The sequence below is a fragment of the Salmo salar genome, chromosome 04, assembly GCF_965601325.2.
Source record: "Salmo salar chromosome 04, fSalSal1, whole genome shotgun sequence".
Taxonomy (NCBI): domain Eukaryota; kingdom Metazoa; phylum Chordata; class Actinopteri; order Salmoniformes; family Salmonidae; genus Salmo; species Salmo salar.
Genome location: NC_138294.1, coordinates 50,239,038 through 50,250,878, shown reverse-complemented (window position 1 = coordinate 50,250,878; position 11,841 = coordinate 50,239,038). Strand labels below are relative to the sequence as shown.

Here is an 11,841-nt window from a genome sequence, read left to right as displayed (position 1 = left end):
TTCTTTCTTGTATCACAAAATCTTCTGATTAAACATAAAAGTTTAGTATACAGAAACTGCTGTCAAACACCCTCATCACCCACATGATGTGTTGGGAGACACTGGGAAAACTGTCATGTCTCCTCTGCAGGTGGGATACCCTGCAGCAGTTTGCCTTGTCTTGTTTTTCAAGTCTGATAGTACTTTTCACCCAGTCCCTTCCCTTGTGATTTTAGTCATCTCTCTCTCTCTCTCTCTCTCTCTCTCTCTCTCTCTCTCTCTCTCTCTCTCTCTCTCTCTCTCTCTCTCTCTCTCTCTCTCTCTCTCTCTCTCTCTCTCTCTCTCTCTCTCTCTCTCTCTCTCTCTCTCTCTCTCTCTCTCTCTCTCTCTCTCTCTCTCTCTCTCTCTCTCTCTCTCTCTCTCTCTCTCTCCTCCCTCCCTCCCTCCCTCCCTCCCTCCCTCCAGCAGAATTTCTCATTCCCGTCACCCAGCCATAGATCTGTGTGTGTGCGCATAAGAGAGGGAATAGGGAGAGTGGAAGAGAGTTGGACAGAGTGCTGCTGAGAGGAGGGCAGTGCATCATGTTGCTGTGATGTGAGCAGGGAGGCAGGAAGGAGGAGAGGGACCAAAACAAGAGAAGCAGAGAGGGAATAAACTGAGGACGGAGCTGGACTACATGCCTAGTCTGAGGGAGCCAGATTAGCAGTGACTCAGAGCTTTTTGAATATTAACCACCAGAGAATATGGCTTTGCCTGCATAGTGCATATTCATGTGAGTTTATGTGTGCCACCGAGGGACTGAAAGGGAGAAGGAATTCAACCTTATTATAAGAGAGTCTCTCAGTGCCCCCCTCCTCAAAGACTTGAAGCAGAGGAGCACAGAGGGGGACAAGGTGGTAAGGGGGCAAGGGGGACCCCCACTGCACCAAGAACACCTAGGACAAAGTGAGTCGAACCACAGCTAGACCCAGGGCTTGACAAACGCTAACAATGGTAAGTCACCTGAACATGTTTAGTGACCCCATCAAGATTGACTGTGAAGGTATGGCACAGGTTTCGTATTGCTCTGTCCTGGATATAAATGAGGTAGCAGTAATCTAGTGGCGATGAAATGACACAGTTTACCCCTCTTGCCTGTGCTAGGGAATTAATGGCAGCTTTATCAGCTGTGTCTGAAGAGGAGTTAAGGCATTTGTCACTGACTGTTCCGGAGTGACATCAGATGGAGTCAGTTGGACTGTAACCAAGCGACATCCACAATGTGACAGCCACAGAGTGGTGCCTGCAGGCTCAAATGAATAGATGATCTGCCTCAAATTCTGACAGCAATGCATGAAGGGTGGGGGTGGGCTGTGGGAAAAAATGTTTTTGCATGCATGCACACACACACACACACACACACACACACACACACACACACACACACACACACACACACACACACACACACACACACACACACACACACACACACACACACACACACACACACACACACACACATTATTGTCCTTGCTTTGGCCACTGAATTGTAGTTCTATGCATCAGTAAGACAAACACACATACACATACGGGTACCCTGACATTTAGTGTATCAGTTAAATGCACACACAGCCACTGATTAATTTCCCCTTGTCAGGCTTTAATGAAGTCGTTAGCATAAATGCATACATTATCCGCTGCCCAAGGTGGGCTAAATGCAGGAGAGGACAGGACAGTGTAAGAGGCTGCCCAGTGGGCCCCCTAAATGTGGAGTATGAAATCATTTTTACATAACACATTTTTGCTATCATTCTTTTTTTTACATCCGTTATTAGACAGTGGCAATGATGATGATTATGAACATGGTCTTTTGCCTGCTAATGCCTGCAATGCAGTGAAGAAAACGATATGACAACAATAACGTCTAATGTAACTGGCCCCTCTAACAGTACAACTGGCCCCAGCTTGGCCCCCCCAGTTGAAATGGTCTAGAACCGCCACTGAGTGTGGGCACAGGTAACCGAGGAGACAGGGAGGTCACCACTGGAGTCATGCTGTGACTAGATGATGTCTGAAGTATGAGCTCTGAAGAAAACACAGCCTGGGCAGACCGTGCTGTTATGCTCGGAATATAATGAGCTAAAAGTAAACAAGGGTCATAGGAAGGACTCCAATTAGCTTGACTGTTTCTTGACTGTCATGCACCCCCTTGTCCTGCTGTGTGATAACTTGGTGTCATAAGGGTACTGCAGTCCAGCTCACAGTACTGAAACAACCTCTCACACATTATATCACGAAATAATGTCTCCTATTGTCAGTGTAGGTGTATAATCTAAATTAATATGTTTTTTTGTTCTAAGCTGTGGTAGACCTGAAAATATCCATTATTCATGACTATCTCCAATCTGCTATCAAAGCTTTAGACCTCTGCTTGTCCTCTATTTCTGCTGCATATGGGCAGCTTTGGCAGTTTCCTTGATGTGTACTTTGTTTGAATTCAATTGTTCTTCCCCTGTACATATTCCTTTCACAGAGTAAACATTCAAAGTGACTATAAACGTAACTTTTGAAAATTAGATATGATAATGTGCTCTTCACAGTAAACTAACATCGACTTTTCCAATAGATGTAATGGTGAAGGTGGACAGCAGCTCTCCAGGGTTTTCAGGCCTCTGAGCCAGTTGACCAGGTGATGGGGAGACGGGCGGCTGACCTGACCACTGCCGTGCCAGTACTAGGAGTTCCCGCCCTGGTGGGGGTACGTGATTGGAGGACAGTAGGAGGGGAAAGGGCCGGGGAAGTGCTGCCCCTGACATGGGGTCCCCAGTGCAGCATCGGAGTGCAGACTTCACCTGGTGTAAGAGCCCCACCCATCCTGCAGGGCACACAACTAATTGGCACATTCCCCGTCCAATCAGACAGCAGGATTTCTCCCAAATCCAATGGCTACATCCCAAAGGAGCCAAAGGAAGAGGAGGGAATCAGACAGACTAATAGTGTCAGAGAAAGAGTGGTTATTTCAAAACAGAGGAGTTTAGATTCCAAGATCAAACAGGGTGTGACTTTTGAAGGGATTTCCAGTAAGCTCACAAAGAATGTGTTCTTCAACCAACGGAAAAGTGGGACTTATTGCTATGCCCGGGCAATCAAGACTAACCCACACTTATCAGGGGGCATGGGGAATAGCAAGCTCAAAGGGAGGCAGGACATGCGCTACACCAATGGCAGTGTAGTTGACTCTGAGGCTATAGGAGGGATTTGTATAGATGGCAGTGATGAGGCGGAGCCTGTCTCAACCATGTCCTCTAGAGGAGGGGACCAATCAAAACCTAAAGAGCATTCTGTGGCACATTTATATTGTGGGAATACAAAACGACCACGTGCTCCCCCACCTCTCCAAATGCCCCAGCGGATCTGCAGCCACTGTGGAGGGAGACAGACTGTGGTCCCTGGAGCTGGAGCTGGAGCTGCCAGTCTGGGAGATAAGAGCCCTTCCTCTGCATGCCCTGAAGGAACAGCAGCCATGAAAGCACCTCCTTCACTCACAGACAGAAACAACCTTCCCCTTTCACATACTGAGAAAGAGAGAGACTCTGCGTTCTCTCCTCTGAGGCATGCAGACAGGGATCGGATACAAAGCCAGTGGACACACACAGACTCTCTATCCTCCCACCCCCACTGTAATCCCCCTATTCATAACAACAAAGACAGCAATCCCAATCTGCCTGAAAACCCAGCGCCTGCATGGCAGAACGGAGATCTAAAACAGACTAATGGTTATGCCTCCCATGCCACATACCCCCTGCATACCTCTATCAGAGACCCAGTAGAAACCCTAGACACACCTTCACAAACACACTCAGACAAGGCAGCCAGCCTCACAACCATCTTACCCCCAACGACGGCTACAGTCACCAAGGCAACTATTGAACCCAGGCGTACAGATGCCAACTTCCTTGAGACCCCATCTCACTTGAGTAAGATTCCCCGACCAACACCGCTCAAACTTTCTCTCCAAATCGCCGTAGCCACAAGACCAAACACGCCACGCACACACCGCAAGCATCCGAAGACACTCACACATCCAAATACACAACCCAAAACCTCAATCACATCTAGTCACCCTTACCCTGTAAACCCACCACACAGAACCTCTCCTCCAAACCATGTAAACCCATCCTGTGTTATTACACCCCCTAAGCCTGAAAACACACCACACACAACAACGCTTTCTATCACTGCTACGACATTATATAGAAGCGCACCCCCTTATCCCACTAAACCCCCTAAGTCTCCAACCGCACTCACAGCTGCACCACCTACCCCTGTATGCACCCCGACAACAGCAACACTCCCAAACACAACTACTACGGCGACATATAGAATACTCCCTAGCCATGCTAACACGTCACACACAACTACAACTCCAGCAAGCACACCATATACCGCCACTCTGGCTAACCCTTATAACACATCACATACCACTACTCCTAACACACCATACACAACTACATGCCCAAAGCCTTTGTCCCATACCCCTAACCTTTCAAACACATCGCACACACCTACATCCCCTTACTTAGTTTACACGTCCCCCAAAACACCCCCCAGTGTTGAGAACGAGTCACAGACAACTACATCTACTCAGCGTCATCCCTCAACCACATCCCTGACTAACTGGAGACCATTGATCGCGACGCAGACGCAATACAATAAACCACCTGACCCATCAGACAGATCCCATAATAAGATAACATTCACAAAGACACACACTGAACAAACCACTGCCTACCAATCAAACACTCATAAGCGATTTGTCGTTGAACCGATAATGCACGCAAATGTATATCCAAAGCTACTGACCGTCTCCACCAGAAACACACACTGTAACCCTGTCATCGTGTCACAGACAGACGAGGAAAGGGACTCTAGAATGTCCAATGCATCACAGGTCACTGACCTCCCAGAATGCGTTGCTGAAAAGGATGCAAACAAAGAAGGAGAAAAGCAGGGACACTTTGCCACCAACCTAAAACCTGGGTCTGAGCCTCAGATGCGTTCACTCACAGAGCACATTCCCTCCAGCGCATTCCACACACATGCAAATACCACATCCACATTCAGACTTGACGGGCAGATATACACAAATGACGCTCCACCTTCCGTCACACCACAGACACAAACAGACCCTAAGGCCCTCATTGCAACCCAGACGGACACTTCTGCACGTGTCAAACCCGTCACCAAACCACCAAACCACAGAAACACAGACTTCAGTTCCACCTCCACGCCAAACAAACACACAAGCCCCACACACCGACTCATACCACAGGCCCGTCCATACACCATCACTGAGCTCCTCGCACACACACCCATAGACCCGGAGTGCTACCGCCTTTTGCCTCCATCCCGCATGGCTCACCTAGCCTCCTACACCCTCACCCATCCCAATCAGACACACCAGATGATCCATCCAGTATTGCCATTTTTATCATCAAGCACCACCCCGCAGCCCTCCCAAGACGATCCCAGGCTGGCTCACTCCCACCCGGCTGACGCATCGCTGCTGCTGCCCCCTTCCCCACAGTGCAGCAGGCCAGCACCTCTCCAACGGAGGCTGCAGTTTGTAGAGGCCAACCTGGCAGCCAACCAGGACAGGATCACTACCCTTCTCAACATCATCCAAGACCTGGAGATGAGCCAAGCTCTCAGCAAGGGGTAAGAAACAGGAAGGAAGATAGAGCGATCACGAGAAATGACGTGGAAGGGAAAGGGAGATAGATGGGGTGGGAATGAGTGAGTAGAGAAAGAGAACAGGGAGATAGATGGGGTGGGAAGGAGTACGTAGAGAAAGAGAACAGGGAGATAGATGGGGTGGGAAGGAATACGTAGAGAAAGAGAACAAGGAGATAGATGGGGTGGGAAGGAGTGAGTAGAGGAAGAGAAGGGAGATAGATGGGGTGGGAAGGAGTGAGTAGAGGAAGAGAAGGGAGATAGATGGGTGGGAAGGAGTGAGTAGAGGAAGAGAAGGGAGATAGATGGGGTGGGAAGGAGTGAGTAGAGGAAGAGAAGGGAGATAGATGGGGTGGGAAGGAGTGAGTAGAGGAAGAGAAGGGAGATAGATGGGTGGGAAGGAGTGAGTAGAGGAAGAGAAGGGAGATAGATGGGGTGGGAAGGAGTGAGTAGAGGAAGAGAAGGGAGATAGATGGGGTGGGAAGGAGTGAGTAGAGGAAGAGAAGGGAGATAGATGGGTGGGAAGGAGTGAGTAGAGGAAGAGAAGGGAGATAGATGGGTGGGAAGGAGTGAGTAGAGGAAGAGAAGGGAGATAGATGGGTGGGAAGGAGTGAGTAGAGGAAGAGAAGGGAGATAGATGGGGTGGGAAGGAGTGAGTAGAGGAAGAGAAGGGAGATAGATGGGGTGGGAAGGAGTGAGTAGAGGAAGAGAAGGGAGATAGATGGGTGGGAAGGAGTGAGTAGAGGAAGAGAAGGGAGATAGATGGGTGGGAAGGAGTGAGTAGAGAACAGGATGACATTAGAAAGAAGAGAAAAGGAATTAAAGCCTCTTTTGTTCTTATTAAAGACCCAATGCAGCCGTTTTTATCTCAAAATCAAATCATTTCTGGGTGACAATTAAGTACATTAATGTGACTGTTTTCAATTAAAATGGTCAAAAAGAAACAAAAATAGATTCTTATCAAAGGGCAATTTCTCAAGCAATAATTTTTCTAGGACTGTCTGGGAGTGGTCTGAGTGGGGAGGGGAAAACTGAAAATTAACGTTTACTGGCATAGAGGTTTGGAACTCTCTTTCTTATTGGTCTATTAACTAATTTACTGCATGGTAATTTCGGACAGTCTTTTCAAACAGCTCTTACACTAATAGGGCATTATCATACATTTCACAATGTCATAGTATTACTCCAATCTCATGTGTGGAAATGTATATAAAACACAGAGAAATCATGTTTTTGACTGCACTGGAACTTTAATATCTCCTGCTCTCCTGCTGTTTCAGTCGGCGATGCTACAGGACAGGGCAGGATCTCAGGGAGTGCTCCACCTGTCAGAAGACTGCTTGTATCGTCTACAGGTGAGACACAGGAAGCATGGTCAGATCGGTTTGACTCATTCACCCTGTTTTTGCTTTTCTCAGTTTTCACCCTCTCTCTTGCTCTATGTCTCTGTCCCTGCAGTGTGGAGTATGACTTCAGGCAGCAAGAGAGACGTTTCTTGGAGGTTTTGAATCCTCAGAAGGCAGACAACAACGCTACAACATTTTCCCCCTCCCTGCCTCACAACCCCACCTTGCTGACGAATGCCATCACTAAGACCATGACCAAGTCCAAGGTTAAAAGCAAAAAGTTGTGCAAGATGCTTTTCCGATGGCTGCCCAGGAAAATTCAGCAGACAAAGTCCTCCTTTCACCAACTCTCTCCAGATCATTTGAACTCCTAGCATGCTATCCATGAGGTATCCCCTGTAATATAAGATCTTATGTCCCTATTACAGCAAGCAGCACTTGTCATCGTGGAAGACACGTCACTTCCTGTTCACGTGATAGGTGTTCTGAAATCTGATTTGCTCCTTTAAGGCTGATTGACACCCTACTGTCCAATCAGGACATAGCATGAACAGGATATCCCCAATAGTAACTAGAGACGTTTGCCCAGTCTAGCAAGAGTATATCATAAGGGAAAACTTCATCCTTCAGGTGAAAATCATAAACCTTCATCCAAAGCACATGCAATAGTTTTGTTGAACTAGATAAGACTTCCAAAAGTTTGCTAGATTGCAATCACCAATAAATAGTAGCTGAAAGTCCACTTAGTCATGTTCTATAGTATCTTGTAGCTAAGTGTTGCCGTCCTCTTACAGATTCCCCCGACCAGCTTATCCCAGGGTAAATGTACCTACCTGTTTTTTTTTTTAGAAATAAACCAAAGCTACAGCACATACTGTAAACATGTTCTCTTTCATATGTAAGTAATATCGCTTATTGCTATCCATCTGTCTATCTTAGCCTGTAAGTAATTTCGCTTATTGCTATCCATCTGTCTATCTTAGCCTGTAAGTAATTTAATCACCTCCTCTTACAGACAGACAGACAGACAGACACGTTACAGGGACCCATAGAAGCGCTCACACATGGTACTACACAGAAATCCTCCCACCAAACTCATAGATACTGTAGTCATCCAGGCCTGCTCTGTTCTCTCACCTGACACAGTTAGACAGTTCACAGCAGCCAGCCAGCTGACCCTGAAAGTGGAGAAACTTTCATTCTCTTTTTCCCAGAAGGGAAAAGGCTTGTGCAGAAGGTCTCTAAATCCCCAAACAATCTAAAGCCTAACAGGGTTTGTTAAAAGGCTTCAGAGTTAAACAATGGCAGGACGTACTGCTGCAATGAAGCATGAAAATCCCACAATGCAATTTTCCATGGTAACATGCAGATACACACCCATGCACATACACACACACACTGTATATACGCACACGCACATGCACACGCACACACACACACACACACACACACACACACACACACACACACACACACACACACACACACACACACACACACACACACACTGAACCTAAAAGCACCCAATGGCAGGCTTCATCGAAGCATTAATAACTTTAGCTCATGCTTCTAGTTAATGTCTCTGACAAGTAAGGAGCTGCCTCGGGGAATATGCCATTTTGGAAAAGTCTGATCTCGACTCAGAGATCATGAAAGACAAGGAGAGACATCTTGTTAGAGTAGTCCTGTCAGACAAGGGCTGTGTATTGTTGTGAACTCTTTTTTTGGGAAGCCCTGGCAGCTATGCCAGCCTTGCTGCATGACAAGGACAAAGCAGTGCCCTCTTACCCCTCTCATACTCTCTTTCACACACTCCCCCTGCACTGCTAGCACTGATAAAATGGGGTGTATTTTTCCTTGTTCCTATCACTCACGTTGTTTACCCAGGACAAGCCTCATCTACAGTACATAAGAAATACATGTCAACAGAAAAGGCAGAATATTCATCTATTCATTTTATATTGTGTCTGATGGTAGAGAGAGAGATGGAGAGAAAGAGGAAGTGACTCAAATCGCATGCAAGGGTAGAGAGGAACATATATTATAATTGTGTGTGTGCTTCAGGCTTGTGCAGTTACACAGATAAGAATGCAACTGTGTTGAAGTTTTAATTGTAAGGTTGTTCATGTCCTGTTAGACGTAAAGGCAGAGAACAGTGGCGGAAGCTCATCCTTGTCCTTTTCTGTTAGCGCACAATGCCAACGAACCTCCAGTGAGTTCCAACTGGCTTTGAGATGAAAGTTCGGTAAAACAAACTTTCTACTGGAAATGAGACAGCTAGCAAAGAGAATGTAATTATCCTAGTAGGGGCAGAGAGAGAGCAGAGTAACTGAAACAGTTCCATGTCGCTTAAAAATAACTCTAGACTGAACTGATCCCCTACTTATTGCTTGTATTGCTTATTACTGCCTCATTTTAACAGAACACGTGTCACAAGGGACAATGATTCTTCCTAAACTAGAGACATATTTATTTTTATATTAAGTATCAGGTCTTTTTATTTTATCATGCCTATTCATGAGTGACTTTTAATCGCGTGTGCTGTGTTATTTACAACGATTGCCTTTTACTTAACTTCTGACGTCCTCACGTGTGAAATTGAATTGCATGAACTATTTGTTTGCTTGCATGGTGTGCTGTGATCCCCCAGATTGGAATGGACTACATTGATTTGAGACAGCTGTTGCCAATTCTCTATCACCACCTCCCTCTCCAAACTCCTTTCTAAACACGCCCTCAGAACTAGAGTTTTTTTATTTTTTTATTTCACCTTTATTTAACCAGGTAGGCAAGTTGAGAACAAGTTCTCATTTACAATTGTGACCTGGCCAAGATAAAGCAAAGCAGTTCGACAACATACAAAAACACAGAGTTACACATGGAGTAAAACAACATACAATCAATGATGCAGTAGAAAAAAATAAGACTATATACAATGTGAGCAAATGATGTGAGATAAGGGAGGTAAAGGCAAAAAGGCCATGGTGGCAAAGTAAATAAAGTATTGCAAGTAAAACACTGGAATGGTAGATTTGTAGTTTGAAGAAAGTTCAAAGTTAAAATATAAATAATATGGTGCAAAGGAGCAAAATAAATAAAATAAATAAATACAGTAGGGGAAGAGGTAGTAGTTTGGGCTAAATTATAGATGGGCTATGTACAGGTGCAGTGATCTGGGAGCTGCTCTGATAGCTGGTGCTTAAAGCTAGTGAGGGAGATAAGTGTTTCCAGTTTCAGAGATTTTTGTAGTTCGTTCCAGTCATTGGCAGCAGAGAACTGGAAGGAGAGACGACCAAAGGAGGAGTTGGCTTTAGGGGTGACCAGAGAGATATACCTGCTGGAGCGCGTGCTACAGGTGGGTGCTGCTATGGTGACCAGTGAGCGGAGATAAGGGGGGACTTTACCTAGCAGGGTCTTGTAGATGACCTGGAGCCAATGTGTTTGGCGCCGATTATGAAGCGAAAGCCAGCCAACGAGAGCGTACAGGTCGCAATGGTGGGTAGTATATGGGGCTTTGGTGACAAAACGGATGGCACTGTGATAGACTGCATCCAGCTTGTTGAGTAGGGTATTGATGGCTATTTTGTAAATGACATCGCCGAAGTCGAGGATTGGTAGGATGGTCAGTTTTACGAGGGTATGTTTGGCAGCATGAGTGAAGGATGCTTTGTTGCGAAATAGGAAGCCAATTCTAGATTTAACTTTGGATTGGAGATGATTGATGTGAGTCTGGAAGGAGAGTTTACAGTCTAACCAGACACCTAGGTATTTGTAGTTGTCCACAAATTCTAAGTTAGAACCGTCCAGAGAAGTGATGCTGGACAGGCGGGCAGGTGCAGGCAGCGATCGGTTGAAGAGCATGCATTTAGTTTTACTTGTGTTTAGGAGCAGTTGGAGACCACGGAAGGAGAGTTGAATGGCATTGAAGCTCGTCTGGAGGGTTGTTAACACAGTGTCCGAACCGGAACATACCTTCAGTGTCATCAGCTGTTCGCCTGCTAACACCGGGGACACGCCCGATGTAACTGTGAGAGGCTACACACCCAACGCTACAACCCAGCAGGCCTGGCGCAGAACGAGACACCACCCAGCAAGCAGCCACCGACAACTGAGCCATGCTACCAAGAGCTCAATTCATCCAACACTCTCTATAGTGTTACTAAAGGAATTGTATGTTTTTTTTATCCCCTGCGACTACAGTCACTGGGGACATGCCCGACTCAGCTGCCAACGCTACCACGTAGCTGGGCCAGTGCGGAGAGGGTGACAGCCGCCGAACTGCTACTGACAACCGAACCAGCCGTCGATTAACGACCCCTGATCGGGAGGAAGAGCCGATCCCTGCTCGGGTAGAGACTAACGAACACTTCTCAGAAGAAACCGAAAGAACATTGTGTGAATCAACTGTTGTGTTAATTTGCCCCGGCGCTCATAGTTAGTCTATAGCCCTAAATGCTAGCCATTTTATCGGGCCGTAGGAATACTGTGTATTGTCAATGTTGTAAAAGCTGAATTTATAATAAAAAACCTTTGTACTTTGGCATGCCTCCGTGGTGTTTGCCGTGGGATTTTAGAACTCTGCTTGTGACACATGCATGGACAGTAAACACTGTGTTTTTTATGGGCAATACTGTGTTTTACTGAGACACAAAATAATGATGGCTCAACAAAGTATTTCATTTATGACTTGCAGCCCCATCTGTGGCCCAGGTCAGCAAACTAGAGAATGTGTGTGTCTGTCTGGGGGTCATTGGTTTGGGGGAGTGTATTTGCATGCACTTTCTTGTGTACGATTTCGTTT

General features: G+C 46.3%; 1 protein-coding gene across 1 annotated transcript; it reads left to right on the top strand.

Annotated features, from left to right (window-relative positions):
* Positions 1 to 3,795: 3,795 nt before the first annotated feature.
* On the top strand, positions 3,796 to 7,912 carry LOC106603216 (uncharacterized). Its single transcript, XM_014196573.3, has 3 exons — positions 3,796 to 5,679; positions 6,975 to 7,049; positions 7,153 to 7,912. The coding sequence occupies exons 1-3, from the start codon at positions 4,793 to 4,795 to the stop codon at positions 7,412 to 7,414; spliced, it is 1,224 nt and encodes a 407-aa protein (XP_014052048.3). The 5' UTR covers positions 3,796 to 4,792; the 3' UTR covers positions 7,415 to 7,912.
* Positions 7,913 to 11,841: the final 3,929 nt, after the last annotated feature.

Bases quoted from the DNA above. Each gene is read 5' to 3' on its own strand.
- LOC106603216 (XM_014196573.3), top strand. From the start codon at position 4,793: ATGCACGCAAATGTATATCCAAAGCTACTGACCGTCTCCACCAGAAAC. The intron at 5,680-6,974 runs GTAAGAAACAGG...CTGCTGTTTCAG, and splicing joins AGCCAAGCTCTCAGCAAGGG to TCGGCGATGCTACAGGACAG. The intron at 7,050-7,152 runs GTGAGACACAGG...CTGTCCCTGCAG, and splicing joins ACTGCTTGTATCGTCTACAG to TGTGGAGTATGACTTCAGGC.